Source organism: Vombatus ursinus, unplaced genomic scaffold (assembly GCF_900497805.2).
Source record: "Vombatus ursinus unplaced genomic scaffold, bare-nosed wombat genome assembly UNPS02000580.1, whole genome shotgun sequence".
Classification (NCBI taxonomy): Eukaryota; Metazoa; Chordata; class Mammalia; order Diprotodontia; family Vombatidae; genus Vombatus; species Vombatus ursinus.
In genome coordinates, this window is record NW_020940358.1 from 31,070,944 (window position 1) to 31,089,445 (window position 18,502).

General features: G+C 43.3%; 1 protein-coding gene across 1 annotated transcript in view; it reads left to right on the forward strand.

Moving 5' to 3' along the window:
- Positions 1–4,853: 4,853 nt before the first annotated feature.
- CLU (clusterin) overlaps positions 4,854–18,502 on the forward strand; it is a 32,601-nt gene continuing 18,952 nt past the window's right edge. Inside the window, exons 1-2 of the mRNA XM_027852293.1 lie at positions 4,854–4,970; positions 15,062–15,190. Coding sequence (XP_027708094.1) covers positions 15,103–15,190 — 88 coding nt within the window. The 5' untranslated portion in view covers positions 4,854–4,970; positions 15,062–15,102. The remainder of the gene's footprint in view (positions 4,971–15,061; positions 15,191–18,502) is intronic.

Genomic DNA, 18,502 nt, shown 5'->3' on the forward strand with positions numbered 1-18,502 from the left:
AAAATTCTTGCCCTAGCCATATCCAAAAAAGAAAGAAAATAAAAAAATAAAATATAAATATGCTTCAATCTGCATTCTAGTATGTTTCATCATGAGTCCTTTGGAATTGTGGTTGGTCATTGTGTCATTCAGAGTCAGGAAATCTTTCAAAGTTGATTATCTTACAATACTGAATAATATTCTATGTGCGAGGAACTAGGCTAAATCACAGTGATATAAAGACAAAAACTTAACAGTCCCTACCCTCAAGGGACTAACATTCTGGGGGTGGGGAAGTATGTGCAACACAGACATAGAACATAGGATCAAAGAATTAGAGTTGGAAGATACCTCAGAGGTCAGTTACTCCAACCTCTTATTTTTCAGTTTGAGGAAACTGAGGTCCAGAGAGGTTAAGTGACTTGCCTGGAGTCACACAGCTAGTAAATGACAGAGGCAAGATATGAACCAAGGTCTTCTGGCTCCTAGGGCCCCTGTTCTTTCCACTGTATCAAGAGAAGTAAATACAAAGTGGTTTTAAGAGGGACAGGCATTAAGGAGTGAAAGAATCAGGAAAGGCTTGCTCTAGGGGGTGGTATCTGAGCTGAGCTTTGCAAAAAAAAAAACAGGGGTTCCAAGAGGTGCGCATAAAGAGTGGGTATATTTCAAGTGCACTGAGGGAGGAGGTGATTTGCTGCACTTAGGGACCAGCTATTCAATCCATTTAGTCTAGAAGGGTGAATGACAGTCACATTGTGGAAGTCTTCAAATGCTAGGCTTAGGACTCTCCATTTTATCCTATAGGCAATACACTGCAGATTTCTGAGTAGGGGAATGAAGTGGTCAGACCTGTGTTGAGATGATCACTTTGGCAGCTTCAGAGAATGGACTAGAGAGATATATGAAGCGGAAAAACCAATCAGGAGCCTATTTTGATAGACAGGGAAGAGGTGGAAGAGGGCAAGGTGGTGGTCTATGAAGAGAGTGAAGATGATGAATAGAAGAAATATCACGTAGGTAGAATGGATGGATAAGACTCAGCAACTAATGGGATACGAGCAGTGATGGAAAGGAAAGAGTTAAGGATAACTTTGCCTGATGACTAGAAGGAGAGTGATTGTTCTCAATACAAATAATAATAGTTACTATTGTTTATGTATTATTAATATTCATGTAACACTTTAAAGTTTGTAAAACACTTAATATATATTAACTTATTTGATCCTCACAACACTATGTGATCAGTTCTGTTATTCCCATTTTACAATTGAGGAAACTGAGGCATAGAGTGGTTAAGCGATTGCCCAGAGTCACTCAACTAGTGTCTGAGGCAGGTTTTGAACTCAGGTCTTCCTGACTCCCAAGTCCTGGACTCTGTCCATTGTGATACATAGATGCCTAGGTAGAACAACACAAATGGAATTGTGAAAGAAGGATATGTTTTTGGGGAAGCAGAGAGAATATATAATGAATTCTGTTTTAGATATGCAGGGTTTGAGACGCCAATGGGACATCCAACAGAGATGTCTAGCAGGCATTTGGAGATGAGGGAGTGGAGTTCAGAAAAGAGATTAGCACAGAATATAAAGAAGTGGATGTTATGTGCATAGAGAAAATAATTAAACAGAGTAATTGTTGGTGAGATCATTTACAAACAAGCCAACAGATCATAAAAATAGTAAAGAATGTTTATTATCAGCTTTCCGAGATATTCTCCTCCTACCCTCATCGTCCCTTGCCAAAAGAACAAGAACAGTAATTGTTAAAGAGTAATCATTAACAACTGGAGGTTTAATGCTGCCAGGACATAATTTGTTTCTTTCTAGCTTGGCCAGTCCATGCAAGAGGGGCCCTAGTCAGTGGGGGTGAGTCAGATTTCTTGTGGGAAGATATTTAAGATTTACAGTAACTCCTCTATTACCATCTAATCCAACCCCCATCTTTATAGAAACTCCCTCTACAACATTCCCAGTCTCTCTCTGTTTGAAACCCTTTCATCATGGTTTGAATCCCAAGGATGCCCAATTCATTTTTATTATTATCACAATTATTAAGAAGTTTACAGAAATATTTGTAGGATGAGCTTATGTTTTTAAAAATATTTTATACTTATTATCTTGTTTTAACCTCACAACCCCATAATGCAAAACAGAAGGATATATATATATATGTATATATATATGTATATGTATATATATATGTATATATATATATACACATACCCATATATGTGACAGTATTTCCTAGGTACAGATGAGGATATAAGGGATTTCTGAAGTTATAGAACCTGAGATCAAGTGTGATGCAGTATGTCAGATAGTGTATGGATCTTAGAGGCAAGAAGACCTGGGTTGTTTGTTTGTTTGTTTGTTTGTTTTGTTTAAGGCAAGTGGGGTTAAGTGACTTGCACAGGGTCACATAGCTAGTAAGTGTCAAGTGTTTGGTCTGAGGCCGGATTTGAACTCAGGTCCTCCTGACTTCAGGGCCAGTGCTCTATCCACTGCACCATCTAGCTGCCCCAAGACCTGGGTTTGAATCCCACTCTTGATACTTACTAGTTGTATTATCCTGGACAAGAAGCCCCAAGGAGTGACTCTACCCATTACCAGCTCATCAAAGACCCAACGCAAGCATATCCTTCAACTTCATCACAGTGCTTTTTCCACTGAGAAGAAACATGGTAACTCATCCTAGTGGTCCTGATCCTTATGTGACCCTGGGCCAATCACTTCATCTCTCTGGGCTTCAGTTTCCTCACCTGCTGGACTACATGGCCTCCCTTCTAACTCTTCATCTATGACCTTGACCAACACAGCTTATTAATATTCCTACAGGAGATTTCTCTAACATTTTTCCTGGACCATGTCTCTGGAACTGGACAACATTCACCAGCTAATGGCCTTCTAGAGTCTAGAATCTAGACTATCTGCTTTCCCATGAAAAGGTCTCAATTTAGCTCCTGGATTGAGAAGGGTTTCCTGGCATTTCTGGGCAACAAAGCATGGTTACCAGCTTCCTACTAAGATTGGACTGAATAATAAAAACTGACATTGACTTCATGATTTGTGAAGTGTTCTATATACAATAATCTCATTTGATCCTCATGACCCTGTAAGGTAGGTTTTATTTTCTCCCTTTTACATCTAAAGAAACAGAGTCCCACAGAGGCCATATGACTGGCCCCTGATCACCTCCAGAGCTGGGATTCATGCTTAATGCCTCTGACTTCAAATCCAATGCTCTCTTCTTGCCCCCATAGCTGCCTCTCTCACTCTGACCCCTCAATTCTGCACAGATCCTGACCTCCCATCCTACATTGAAATGGGATGATAGGTAATAGGTTCAATGTGAAGAATCATTTAAATTTTTTTTATTTATTTTGAACTTAAATGCAAAAAAAGAGAACATTTTCATGTACACAGAACAACATAAAAAGAGGATTTAATATAAAACCATGAATTTTCATTTCCCACTGTTTATTTTGTTTTGAAAAACTATGTAATAAATACTATACCACTTTTTTTGAGGCAATCAGGGTTCAATGACTTGCCCAGGGTCACACAGCTAGTAAGTGTCTGAGGCCAAATATGAACTCAGGTTCTCCTGACTCCAAGGGGGGTGCTCTATTCACTGCATCACCTAGCTGCCCCTACACATTGTTTTCAAAGCTACCCTGCTTTTGTGTGCTTTCAAATTTTCTTTTGTTCTCTACTCCGCACTTTTTATTTTCCCCCCTCCCTCTCCACATCATACTAGTCAAAAATACGTATATATATATATATACACACATATATATACAGATATATACAATATATACAACTAGTATATACATATATACACACACATATATATGTAAAACCATACTATGCATACTTCTATTTATCAGTTCCTCCTCTGAATGCGGATAGTATCTTCCTTCATAGGTTCTTTGCAGTTGATTTGAGTATTTATAATACTCAGAATGTCATTCAAAGTCGTTCTTAGAACAATATTGCTGTTACTGAGTACAACGTTTCTCTTGATGAAGAATCTTTTTTACAGAATGATTTAGCCTGGGGAATTGGGAATTAGGCCATGAGTGGTGGTATATTGTTAGGGGATTTCAGATCTCTCTACACCTGCATTTCAGCGAGCTCAGGTGGGGGGGGAGGGAGGAGAGACACCCCCTTGTCTCCACTCATAAGCCCACCACCCTGCCCCCTTCCCCCTGACTCGCTTGGGCTCCTGTAATAGCCATCTGACTAATTTCCCTATTTCTAGGCTTTCTTCTTTCCAGACCTTTCTGTAAACAGCTACCAAATTAATATTCCTGAAGCATAGGTCTGACCGCGTCACTCCCTGACTCAAAAATCTTCAGTAGCTTTCCCCATTGTCTCTAGAATGAAAAACAAACCCTTGTCCTGGCAGGCTCTTGGAAAATGCCCTCTCTGGGAGGACAGACTTTGGCGGGGTATATAATGTATATACTGTTTTAAGACAGATGCCTCCCTTCTAGGGGTGGGGGTCACTTTCCCAACTTTTGCATTAATCCCCGCTCCCCTAAATTTTGCCCTTTTTGCCTCTCTGCCCTTGGCACAGACAGGTAATGCCATAACTCTCTCCTCTCTCCGTCGCTGCCTCACTGCTGCCCGGGAGCTGAGTCCCGGGTAAGCTGCAGTCCTTTTCCTCCTCCTCCTCCATCCACAGAGCGCAGGTGCCCCCTGCTGCCACTGCTTCTCCCGCCGCAGCCTGCCCTGACTCCAGCTGCCAGCTTCCAGAACGCTCCCTGAACGTTTCCAGGGCGTTCTTTGTGTATGACTCATGAAGGTTTGCAGACGGGAGTGAGAGAGGCAGGGGTGCGTGCGCAGAGGGTTATAAATACTGCCTGCAGCGCCAGCCATCAGACATCACCACGGGCGCAGGCAAGAAAAGAGTGGAGAGGAGAGGACAGGAGAGGAGAGGAGAGGAGAGGAGAGGAGCTGAGCTGGGCCTCCCGGCATCCTCCTGACAGGGTGAGATGCTTTGTAAAATCTCTTTCAACTGCAAAGATTTTGCACAGAAATAGATAGGGAGGATTTGCTGGAGGGTATGCACCTGTCCCAGGAGTCATCTGCTTTTAGCAGAGCTGGGGAGATAACAGGTTCTTACAGGAGGGAAGGAATGTTTGTGACTGCTCAAGGGGCATCTGTTGGCTCAGGCAGATTGTGTTTTGAGAGACCGGAGAAAGCCCTGGACTAGGAGTTGGGAAACTTGGCTTCTAATACTAACTGCCTCTAATCATCTGCATGAGACCCTGGGCAAATCATTTCCCTTCCCCGGGCCTCAGTTTCCCCATCTGTAAAAAATGAGGCAATATGATTAGACAAGATAATTTTAAGAGTCTTTTCTTTTCTTTTTTTGCTTTGAAATTCAATGATTCTGCTAGGGCTGTGAAGTTTTTAAATCAGAGATGAAACCTGTGAGGCAATACCTACCTGACAGGGTGGTTTGGGAGGCTTAGATGAGCTAATAATGGGAGTCGAGGGTTTTGCAAACTTTTAAAGTGTGATAGAAACGCCAGCTATTATTATTATTTCTGTTATTTTTTTTAGGCTCAAAATCCTTCTCAGCCTTAGATTCCTCACCTGTAAAAGGGGATAATAACAGCACCTGTCTCATAGAGAAATTGGAAGGATCAAATAAGATAATAATTTAAGATGTTTTGTGCACCTTAGAGTGCTGTGTAAAGATTAGACACTATTATTATTGCTGTTATTATTATTTTTCCTCATGCTTATTTTTTTTCAATTGGCTAGAAAGAAACGGTTCTGGGACAAGTTATTATCCTTATATTATTCTTTCCTATTGTTATTATACCTTGGCATAGTCTTTGGCTCCTTCTCTGCCCAGGTAAGGGGTATCCAAGTGTCTAGTGAATAGATGACAATTATATTTGACTTTTACCCTCTCTTCTTTCCTTTCTTCTTTCCCCATGTGATGAAGAATGAATGAGAAGTAAGCTTTGTGAAGAGAGATGAAAGGATAATTTATAAAGAACTCTCTGGGTCCATCTATTCTTATAGCTATCCTTTCTCTTCAGTGGGGAGAATCCTGAACTTGGCAGTCAGAGGACCCAGGTTTGAAGCCTTGCTATGGTATGTCCCACCCGTGTTACTTTAGGTGAATTATTTAACCTTCCTGAGCCTCAGTTTTCTCATATGCAAAAGGAGAAGCTTCCACTCATTGACCCTTGAGGCTCCTCCCGGTTCCAAATGGATAATCCTATCCTCATCCTCCCTGCCCCCTTTCCTCCCACTCCCCACCTCCCAACCAGTTTCAGTAAATCACAGAGAAATCTCCTATCTCCTGAGAGTAATGGGAGCTCCTGTATGGCTTGACAGAAATGGGTGCTGGCAGCAACTGGGAGGATTTTCTGCCTTTCTTTCAAGGGAAGGTCACTGTGACCTGCAGAGTGGGCAAACAGAAAATACAATATAAATGTAAAACCCAGGGTCTGGGCTTCATAGTCCTTACAAGTGCCCTGGTCACCTGGAACAAGGAATATTACTGCCAGAGAAGAAAGGCAAGCCCTTTCTAGTTAATTGACTGAGGCCAAACATTCTCCCTTGGTCATGAGTCTTGGAACAAAGAATATTTCCCTCAGGGTCTTTTTTCCCTCTTGCTTTTCAGACAAACAGCTAAATTTGCTTGGAACAGGTAGTAAAGCAGTTTTGTGATGTCAAGGAAAGTTTTGGTGTCTAGATCCTTGGGTTGGAGCGCCGACCTATGTTATTAATTAGCTGTGTGACCTTGGGCAAATCATTTTACTTGTCTGGGTTCTAGTTCCCCACCTTCAAAAAGAGGGGGAAGGGAATTACTAGATGATATCTGAGGCTCATGCTGGTTATAACTCATAGCTAGATTCTGAGTCTTTTTTGGCGTGTCAGTATCTCCAAATCACCCACAAGAGTTAGGAGTTTGTAGCATCAGTAGCTCGTGCTGTTGTGATAGAACTGAAAGGGACCTCAGTGGACATCTAGTCTACCTCCCTCGTTTTATGGATGAGGCCCGGTTATGAGAAGCGACTTTACACAGACAGTAAGCATTCAAAGGTAGGCTTTGAAATCCCGAGGTTTAGGATTACCCATCAATTGACCAAGGAAAGAGGGTGAGCCTAGAGGCAGGGGGATGATATTGTATAGGGGCAAAGCTTCCAGATAAGCCTCTAATGCTCTAAGCCATCACAGACCCATCAATTTCTTCTTGGCTACTACTTGGTGGAGGCTACTCAGAGCCCACAGGCATGGCTAACAAAGTCTGCTTGTTCTGCCTGTCATTTCCTGTGAAGTACTTTGAGCTCTGTGCTAATGTAACTTATTGTAAGATTTAAAGATAAAATTAGCTAACATTTGCTTTAAAATTTGTAAATCAGTATATTAATATATTATATATAACATGTATATTTGTATATAATTGTCATCAATATATAATATATGTATTGTGTGTATATATATAAAATATATATATATATATATATATATGTGTGTGTATTTAAAATCTTGTTTGACCCTCACACCAACCTTGGGAAATAGTAACTATTATTTTTCCCATTTTATAGATGAAGAAACTGAGGACCAGGGAATCTTGTCCTGAGTCACACAAGGGAACATGTCTTCCTAACTCTGTGTCTACTTCTTTATCCATGAACCTCTCTCCCTCCCTTAGGCAGCTAGGTGGCTCAATGGATAGAGTGCTGGCCTAAAAGAGACCTAGAAAGACCTAAGTTCAAAACCAGCTGCAGATACTAGCTGTATAACCCTGGGAAAGTCATGTAACCTCTGTGTGCCTCAGTCTTCCCTACTGTAAAATAGGGATAGTAATAGGGTTGTTGTGAGGGTTGAATGAGATAATATTGTAAAGTGCTTACCACAGTCTCTGGTGCATAGTAGGAGTTTCTTTCCCTTTTTCCCCACATTCAGCTGTCTTCTTTCTGATGAGTCAGAGCTACCTCAGCCTTCCCTTCTCCAGTTACATGAGTGGGTAAAATATTGGAGGAGAAAAGGATCTTAGAGATCATCAAACATCCTCATTTGACAGAGAAGGAAATGGAGGCTCAGGGAAGCAAAATATCTTCCTAAAGTCAAATACTTTGTTCGTGACGGGCTGGGACCATAATACAAGTCAATTGTCTTTCAGTTTTGTCGTTTTCTATGACACTATTCTGTAAGATGTTTGGATGTATCTCTAATGATGATGGTGATTAGATCTGATGATCTGCCTGACCGTAGAGAGGATAGAAAAAAAAAAACGAGGGCCTTCATTCTGAAGATTTTTTTCCAAATCCCTAAAATTCAAATTAGGTGCATAAATTTTTAAGTAAGGGAGGGAGGAAGGAAGGATGGGTGGAAGAAAAGAATGAAGAAAGAAAGGAAGGGAGGGAAGGAGGAAGGAAGAGAGGGAAAGAAGGAGAAAAGAAGAAAGGGAGGGACAAAGGAAGGAAGAGAAAAAGGGAGGAAGGAAGAAGGGAAGGAGGCAGGAAAGAAGGAAGGGAGGAACAAAGGAAGGGAAGAAAGGAGGAAGGGAGGGAGAGAGAAAAAAAGAAAGGGAGGAACAAAGGAAGGAAGGGAGAAAGAAAGGAGGAAATATATTATCTGCTATGTGCCAAGCACTGTGCTACGCACTTTACAAATAATACCTCATTTTATCCTTACAACAACCCTAGGAGGTAGGTGCTATTATGATCCCCATTTTACAGTTGAGGTAACTGAGGCAGACAGATGATAAGTGACTTGCCCAGAATTGCACAGCTACCTGGGCTATCTGAGGTTACCACCTGGCTGCCTTGTTGAGGGTGGGGATAATGTCTATTTTATCTTTTTTTTTTTAAACCGCAGAATGATTTTGTAGGCAGAATGTTTGCTGAATAAAGTTAGATAGACTTAATGACTGAGCATTTGAGGGTTCCACCCAGTTGCAGCAGGTATTTACCCATCCCTGGGTTATCCATCGGCTCAAGGCTTAAAATTCTGGTGGGAGGGTAAGGTGGTGTGGGTGGACAAGATGACACTGAAAAATACTGACAGACTCATAAAGGAATTAAGCTGGAAGAACCAGATCAGCAAAAGAATTGGAAAAAGTGGAAAGTATAGATAATGGATGGCTTCTTATCCCCACAAGGTATCTAGCAACCCCTGACTAGGTTCCCTCACCCCTACTTTTCAGCACAGAGGTTATTACTGAGCCCCTATCATATTAGGATTTGGATTTAATAAGCATTTATTAAGTACCTACTATGTACCAGGCACTGTGCTTAGTACTTTACAAATATCCCATTTTATCCTCATGACAACCTACTATCCCCGTTTTACAGATGAGGAAACTGAGGCAGGCGGCAATTACATGACTTGCTCAGGGTCACATAACTAGTAAGTGTCGAAGGCTGAGGTCTTCCTGACTCCTGGCTCACTCTGCCACCTAGGGCCACCTAGCAGCCTGAGACCCTGAGTAGCTTCCTTCAACTCTCTCCCTCTCCTTTTTCAGCATATGGGTTATTTCTTACTTGATCCCAGAAATGTTAAGAATTATAGCTTACATTTGTAACCTCCTTTATGGTTTTCCAAGTTCCTTCTTTCCATTGCTTTACTTCATCTTCACAACACCTCAAAGGGTAGAGATCAGATAATATACTTCCTGTTTTACAGAAAGTGGAAACTGAGACTGGAGAGGGGTGGAGTGATTTGCCTAAAGTCAGCATGGCTAGAAGTAGAAGGGTGGGACCAGAACCCGGCTCCTCTAAATCTAATTCAATGTCATCTCCACCCCACTACTCCAGGTACTGTGATGTGCTTTCTGAGACACGGTGGGCTTGTTGACTGTTGACTGACTGACTGTCGGTGCTTGAGGTGCCGTCATGCTTCTGGTATTCCCCTGCCCGGAATATCAGATCCTAAAGGCGTCTGGGACTAACTCAGGGCTGTCAGTCCAAACCAGAGGATTTTAGGGGATGATTTGCTGCCTTGTGGAGATTTCCAGGCAAAGTTAGGGTCATTCTAGGGTCTTTCCTTAGCATCTTGAGCCATATCCATAGAGCAGGGGTGGGGAACCTTCAGCCTCCAGGCCACATGTGGCCCTCTAGGTTCTCAAGTGTGGCTCTTTGACTGAATCCAAACACAGAACAAATCCCCTTAGTAAAAGAATTTGTTCTGTAAAACTTGGACTCAATCAAAAGGCTGCACCCAAGGACAGAGACGGCAACATGTGGCCTCGAGGCCGAAGGTTCCCCACCCCTGCCATAGAGTTTCAGGAGGTCACTATTTAATTTGGACCCCCACGAGCCCTTTAACATCATTCAGGACCTCTAAAAGTCTCTGCAATTATCCTTCCCTTTCTCTGGTATCCTCCAAACCTTTGCAGTTAATCATCCAAGAATAGGCATCCTTGAGCAGCAGTGTATTGATTAGACCAACTTCCTGCATCCTCTTTGCTCTGAATCTGAGAGGCTGAGGGATGAGGGGCTGGGAGAGGTGACTTCCAAATTTCCTTCCTACTCTAAGATTCTATGAATGTGGGAGACCCTAGGATGGGGGTGGGGGGAGTCTGTCCTATAAGGCTGTTAAAAAATAAAACAACGGCAAGTGAGTATTATAGGCACAGTGCTTGGCACGCGATGGGAGCTAAGGAAATGTTTATTGATTGGATGCTTGTTGTATTGAACGGAGTTGAATGGTGATTGGTGAGGTGGGGAGAGGAAGGAATTTCTGATAAAGGCAGAAAACCTTCAATTGATCCAATGCTTAGTTTGGCTCAATAGGGAAGCTTGGAGTGCCTGAAATTGTCTGCCTCTTCTTCTTCCCTTCCCCCCACTCCCCACCTTTCCATTCTCCCTATTGCCTCCAGGATCAAATATAAACTACTCATTTTGGCATTTAAAGTCTTTCATAACCTTGTCCCTTTCCCCCTCTCTTCTCTGTCTGTCTGTCTGTCTGTCTTTCTCTCTCTCTTACACACACACACACACACACACACACACACACACACACACACACACACACTGCAGTGCAGCCAAATTGACTTTTTGCTCTTCCCTATATATGGTTCCCCATCTTTCACGTCCTTGCATTTGCCTTAGCTGTTCTCTCTGAACCTCCCTACTCTCTCCTTGCTCAAGACCCCACATGTTGCAGAATAAGGGTTTGGGTACTTTTAGGGGTGGTGAATTACATCTCTCCTTTGAACTATGCATGTGCTTTGATTCTAAGGGGGGAATTATTCTTTTGTGGTGGAGGTGGAAAAAAGCCACTGTCTGGACCAGCCCTTTTGGCGTTCTCTTTCCCCTGTCTCCTCCTTTCCCCTTCATGCCGTGCCCTCCTAAGCCCATTCAAACCCAGCCCTTATGATGCTAGGCCTGTCTGAGTCTGTGACACCAGCCCTGACCGAGAACAGAATACCTGCAAAGTCACTTCAAGTCATCTGATCTCAGGGATACAGCCCCGGATTGATGTGCCTGGGGAATGCAGGGAGGGGAGGGGTAAAGATCACCCAATGGGAGCAGCTGGGCAGCACTGCACCCGCGTCCCACCCAGCAGGCACTGGCTGACAAGCTGGAAGGTGATGGGGAAATTCAATCGATATGGAGCAAGGTCAGGCAAACAAAACTACATTTAGGCAGAGCTTTGGAAAGGAAGGCAGATAGGTTAGCATGAACAGGACCAGGCTATTTTTGAACAGGATCTGAGTAATGCTCATTCATGTGTACCTCAGTTCATCAGCCCACATAGCTGAGCTCCAATTCACTCCCATTCCCAATGCCAAACTTTATGCAAAACTTATAAGTAGATGTGCTGTTTTCATAGGCACGCAGGACTTCTTCTGTCAAAGAATATTTATTGAATGTGTACTGTATGCTAAGCCCTGGAACACAAAGAAAGCTAAAAAACAGTCCCTTCCCTCAAGGAACTTAGATTCTAAAGAGGGAGCAACTTGCACACAGTAATGTACATACTAGATATATACAGAGTGGATGGAAAGTAATCTCAGAGGGGAGGCAGTAAGGGTGGGGGGACGGGGGACTGGGAAAGGCCCTCCGAAGGTGGGATTTGAGCTGAATCCTGAAGGAAGCCAGGCTCGGAGACCAGTAGTAGAAATTGAAATCACTGTTGCTTTCATAGAATCATAGGAAACCCAGACCCAGAGAGGTCAGTAGATTTGCCCAAGATAACATAGGTGGTAAGTGCTAGAGCTTAAAGCAGCTAGCGGGTAGAGTGGATGAAACCTTGGACCTGGAGTCAGAAATTCAAATATGGCCTCAATCACTTATTAGCTGAAATAATATTTACAAAGCACTTTTTAAGTACTTTACAAAGTATAGCTATAAAGTACTATTGTTGTTGTTGAGTTGTTTCAGTCATGTCTGACTTCATGACCCCATTTGGGGTTTTCTTGACCAAGATACTGGAGTGGTTTGCCATTTCCTTCTCCAGCTCATTTTACAGATGAGGAAACTGAGGCAAACAAGGTTAAGTGACTTGCCCAGGGTGGTACAGCTAGTAAGTGTCTAAGGCCAGATTTGAACTCACAAAGATGGGTCTTCCGGACTCCAGGCTTGGCACTCTATCCACTGTGTCACCTAGCTGCCCCCATAAAACACTACATGAATGTTTATTATTGTTGTTGTTATTATTAAAACCCAGATCCTCTGACTCAAATTCATTATTTTTTACACTGTACTATAACAGTATCTCTGCCTTAAGTGTTTACTTTCTTTAGGGAGTAAAACTATAGTAGAAGAATGTTGGATTTTGATTCAGAGGGTCTGAATTTGAATTCTATTTCTTGCTACCTATGTGACCTTGATCAATCTCTTTGCCTCTCTAGGCCCCAATTCTTTCCCCTGCAAAATGGAATGGAATAAGCATTTATTAAGTGTCTACTACATGCCAGGTACTGTTCTAAGTGTTTTACAAATACCTCATTTGATCCTCACAACTCTGGGAGATAGGTGCTAATTATTATTATCCCATTTTACAGTTGAGGAAACTGAGGCAGACAGAGGTTTGCCCAGTGTCACACAGCTAGCACGTGTTTGAGGCTGCATTTATACTCAGGTCTTCCTGACTCCAGGCCAAAGGCTCTACCCACTGAGCCGCCAGCTGTCTCTGAGGGAATTGGACTACTAGATGGTCTCTAAAGCCTCCTTTGACTCTAAGTCCCTGATCCTATCAGGATTCCCTGGAGGAGGAGCCCTCAGGCCTCACTGAGCAGGTTGACACAGTATTTTGGACAGTGTGTGCGTAGGAGGAGGTATCTGGAAAAAAAATCACAGGCTGTTCCCAGCCGCAGGCCGTGCGGATGGGCACTCCTGGCTCGGTGCCAGTTCACTGTCCCATCCTTGCCCTCAGTTCTGGAAAGACAGCTCAGACAGCTCATTAGTTGTGCAATTTCTCTGAGGCGTCCTTTCATTAATGTTTCTGTAAGTATTAGGAAGGGGGCCGCTGAACCAAAAACAGGTCTTTGAGGGGGTATTTGCCCTTGTCCAACTTTGCCTGGGCCCCACCCCAAGTTTGCCCACTTGTTTCCCCAGTCCTTAGAATGCTCCTACTCCCTTTTGATGGAGAGACAATGGACCGTTCTAGGAAAAAGGGACCCCACCTCCCCCCAGACGGGTTATGGGAAATGGGTGGCCTTCAGCTGACGGGGGGAGGGGGGTTTCAGGGCTTGTGCAACATCTCCCTTAGTTTCTGGGAAAGTATCATTGCATAAGAGGGAGGCCCTGGGCCAGGTTTTCTGGCCCCAAGGCTATGGTCACACTGTTGCAGGTTACACTGGCTAGGAGACTAATGAAGGGAGGAGTTCTGTTTAAAGGAAAAAACAAACCAAACCCAGCCTGGTGGTCCTTCCCAAACCCTGCCCAGTCGGGGCTTCGTCGGGCCTCAGAGACTAGAAGGGAAATTGTCTTCCCTGCAGGATTCCTCATCTGCTCTCACAGTCTTGGGCAAGGCAGCAGACACAGAACGTCAGGGCTGAGAGGAACGTTAGGAACCATCTACTCCAAATACTTCATTTTATAGATGAGGAGACAAGGCCCAAGAGAAGCTAAGTGACTTGCCCAAGGTCACACAGTCAGTTAGTGGCAGACCTTGAACTCCAGCTCAGACCTCCAAATTTCTAGGCAGGGGCTCTTTCTGTTATATCACAACTATCATTCCGTTTTAGATATTATTACACTATTTTGAACGGGGTGATCACAGAAACTGCATTCAAAAAGGCCATGATAGCCTCAAAAACTCAAGAACTTGTAAGTAGATGAGATGAAGTGTATTAAATTCTGTCCACATGAAGTGAGACAGCTAGGTTGCACTATGGATGGCAAGGAAGAACCAAATTGTAATCTTGCCTCAGGCACTGTCTGTGTGACCCTGGGCAAGTCACTTAATCTCTCTGTGCCTCAGTGTCCTCCCCTGTGAAATGGGGACAATAATAGGCTGTCCCTCTCAGGGTTGCTGTGAGGACCAAATGACATAACATATGTAAAGCACTTTGAAAACCTTAGTGAAAGCACTATATACATGCTATTATTATTAAAAACAAAGAGTTTTATTTTCAAGATGATCTGATCTGTTCACATCTTGTGCATAGTAGAGGAGTTTTTTGTGTTGTTTTGTTTTGTTCTGTTTAAATAAAGTTTCTTCATTACCTGCATATTTACAGTCTAATTCTTAGAAAGGCTTCTGAAAGACGTGGCCCATCACTCCTGGCTCAGTGCCCCTTTGGCCCAGTTCACTGTCCCATCCTTGCCCCCAGTTCTGGAAAGACAGCTCCCCAGAATAATGCTCTGTCTTCTTTGTACGCCATCTGTATCAGTGGGCTTCACTGTCTTTTTGGCTTTACTGGAGATGGCCAAGACCTCTGCCTTATTTTATTACCAGGGTAACTGGAGCCCAGGGTCAAGAAGTGATTGACGCTGACACTGAATCTGTTTGCATTCTGTGCCTAAAACTTGGATTCTAGTGCCCTCGGCAGCTGCCATTTTCCCAGTATGCCGGAAGGCGGCCTGATGGGCCGTGGATGCCGGCAAGCTCTGTCTCCACGGTTACTATGACCCATATCTTCCTTTTTCTTCATGCAGCCTCCTTGCCTTAAGACTCTGGAACCAAACACCAAAGGAAAATGAAGTCCCTGTCTCTGCTTTTGTTCCTTGGGCTTTTGCTAACCTGGAAGAGAGGAGAGGCACTGATTTCTCCCAATGACCTCCAGGGTAAGTTGGTAATGCTGTCATATTTCTCTATAGATTTTAAACTATTATAAGGACCAGGTTTTCAATATGACTCAATCCATCAACAAGTAATTATTCCATGCTACTATATGCACAGTCATGGACTGGGTGCTGGGGATACAAAGTCAAACAGTCCCTGCCTTCAAAGAGCTTACATTCTAATGGGAGAGATAACATGCACAGATGGAAGTATACACACTACAGATATCTACAAGGGAACCTTAGGGAAGAAGGCACTGGCTGCTGGGTGGGTGAGTGGGACCAGGAAAGCCTTAGGCAGAGGGTGGTGCTGGAGTGGAAGTGTGGAGGAGACCAGGCATTCCAAAAGATTTCTAGTAAGAAGATGGGGTAGAGTAAAGGGAACAAACATTTATTAAGCTCCTACTGTGTGCCAGGCACTGTGCTAGGCACTTTTCAGATATTCTCCTTTTTGATTGAGCACATTAATACCCATTATGTTCCAGGCACTCAGAAAGTTGAAAAGGTTAGATAAGACCAGGTTCCTACTCATGAAATATACAACCTAGTTAGGGGAGGAAAGAATTAGACACACATACAAATAACCGGGACACAAAATCAAACATCAAATAATTAGCAATTATTTATGAAGCTCTACAATGTTCTAGGCATGGTGCCAAGTGCTGGGCACACAAAGGCAAAAATGAAATAGTTCCTGCCTTCAGGGACCTTACCTTCTCTTTTGGGGGGAAACACAAACAAATGAATAAATGAATGAGTGAAAAAGCATTTATTAAGTGCCAAGTGTTGGCTGTATAAATAGAAAAATTTGAAAGGCCCTGCTTTGAAGGGGCCCACATTCTGATGGGGTAGATAACACCTAGAGAAGATTTCAGCTGCAAGTCAGAAGGAAAGGGCTCATGGTCCTTAGGGTTCAGCAGCAAAGCTGATGAGAATAATGCATCTTTTTAATGACTCTACTCCTGGGAAAGCCATAAACATGTTCACATACACATACATACATATACACATATATATACATACATACAAATATATACAAAGTAAATTCAGGGTAATTTTATTGGGGAGGGAAGAGGCACTAGCAGCTGGGGAGAAGGCTCAGGAAAGGTTTCCTGTAGAGTCTTGACAAAAGCTGGGATATTCTAAGTGGAAGAGATTAAAGAAGGAGCATATTCCAGGCGTGGGGCACAATTTGTACAAAAAGTCAATCAAAGAGGTGTTCTATGCATCTTCTGAATTCCCCCTAGCACCTGGTACTGTGCATTGTATATGCTATCTACTCCCTGAACATTTGTGGTATAAAGGAATGAGTTTCCTACTTTGTCTCCCAGACTCCCTCACTTCCCTTTTCTTAGGCAACCAGCCTAAATGTCTCAGTCTGACTTTCAAAGCCTCCCTCGATCTGACCTCACCCTATCTACTTAGCTTATCTACCACAATTCAGTCCTGCCCAGCCAGTCTTTCTGTGCCCCAAGCCTGCTCTGCTCATTCTGGTTGCCCTGTATTCACCTGTCTTGTTCCTCAGCTTAGGTTGTTCTCATTGCTTTCCACCTCTTCAAAGCCTTTTTGTTGTTATTGTTCAGTCATGCCCAACCTTTCATGACTCCATTTTGGGTTTTCTTGGCAAAGATACTGGAGTGATTTGCCATTTCCTTCTCTAACTCTTTTGCAAATGAGGAAATTGAGGCAAACAGGGTTATGCAACTTGCCTAAGGTTGTACAGCTAGTAAGTGTCTAAGGCTATATTTGAACTCACAAAGATGGATCTTTGTGACTCCAGGCCTGGTGCTTTATCCTCTGTCCCACCCAGCTGCCCCTTCAAAGCCTACCCCACCTTCCTTGTTGTTGTTCTCAAAAAGGGCCACCACCTCCACCAGGAAGGCTTCCCTTATCCACTGTTCAGTAGCCTATATCTGAACTCCTTTAACATACAGTCTATTTAACCCTCTGGTGTATACTATTTTATATTATTCTCTTACTGTCCAATGTGTATTAATATCGTATTCTTAGCCAGATTATTAGCTTTGGAGTAGGGACCAGGTCTTACACTTTTTGTAATCTTGATGGGATGTCGAATACCAACGGGGTTCAACAAGTCATAGAATTGTAGGCTTTGGAGCTCGAAGGGACAAATCATATGATCCCCAGTTTGGAGCTGGAAGAGACCTCAGAAGCCAAATGAGACCCAGGGAGGGCAGATGATTTGCCCAAGTCTTAAGTGGCAGAGCTGAGATTCAAATCCATATCCTCAGACACCAAAGCCAGAGGACTTTCCATCACAGCTGCCTCCGTGTGTGTCCACTTACCATAGAGAAACGGACCTGCATTGAGTGATGGCAGGCTCTGCTCAGAAAGGTGGTTTGAGAACAAGGATGCTGTTACCTGTAGAGGGGCTGCTGCTCAGCATGAGATGTCAGCTGTGTGTGAGGAGAAAATGTTTGATTCTAGAGGTATTGCACACTGGGCCAGCTCAAACCTCTTCTATCATCGACGGAAGCCAAGTACATTTTTGACATGGTGGGGCAGTGATGTGGTTCTAATGAAGATGGGTTGAGGTCTAAGCAGGGGTGTTGGAAGGCTCAGATGAGATAATGTACATAAAATATTTTGCAAACCTTAAAAAAAACATGATTGCCATTTATTATTAATAGCTAATATTTTATATACTGCCTATTAGGTGCCAATATATTATGTCCTCATAACAACTCTGGGAGGTGTATGTTATTATTATCCCAGTTTTACAGGTAGGGAAATAGAGGTTAAGGGACTTGCCCAAGATCACAAAGCTAGTAAGTGTCTGAGGATTTAGAGCCAGGACTTCCTCACTCCAGGTCCAGCAGCTTGCATCTTATCAACTGAGCCACCTTGCTGCCTGAGTCACTGGGTCTTTAGTCTGGTGATGATTTCATTCTCTAAGCCTTTTTCAACAGTCCTGTGGAGCTCAAGCAATTATTTATAGGGTAATAAAGGAGCATGCCTGGGGAGGGGGGTGGTGGGGGGTAGGGGGGGAGGAGTAGGGAGCAGCTACGTGGCACAGTGGATAGAGTGCCAGGCCTAGAAAACCCCAAATGAGATTACAAAGAGGTGGCTGCACCTGAACAACAGCAACAATAACACATACGTTTATCTGAATTAAGACTTTCTTAAGTCTAAACAGTCAAAACAACAATTCCAGCCCCAATTTGTAGCTATGGATTTTTTGAGGCATCAATGCTTCTGCTAAAAATGGAAGCGCTCCTGAGCTGGTGTGGCTTCTGGGTCTAGTGGCTTCCGGAGGACACGGACACCTCCCTTCTCCAGAGGTCACTTCTCCAT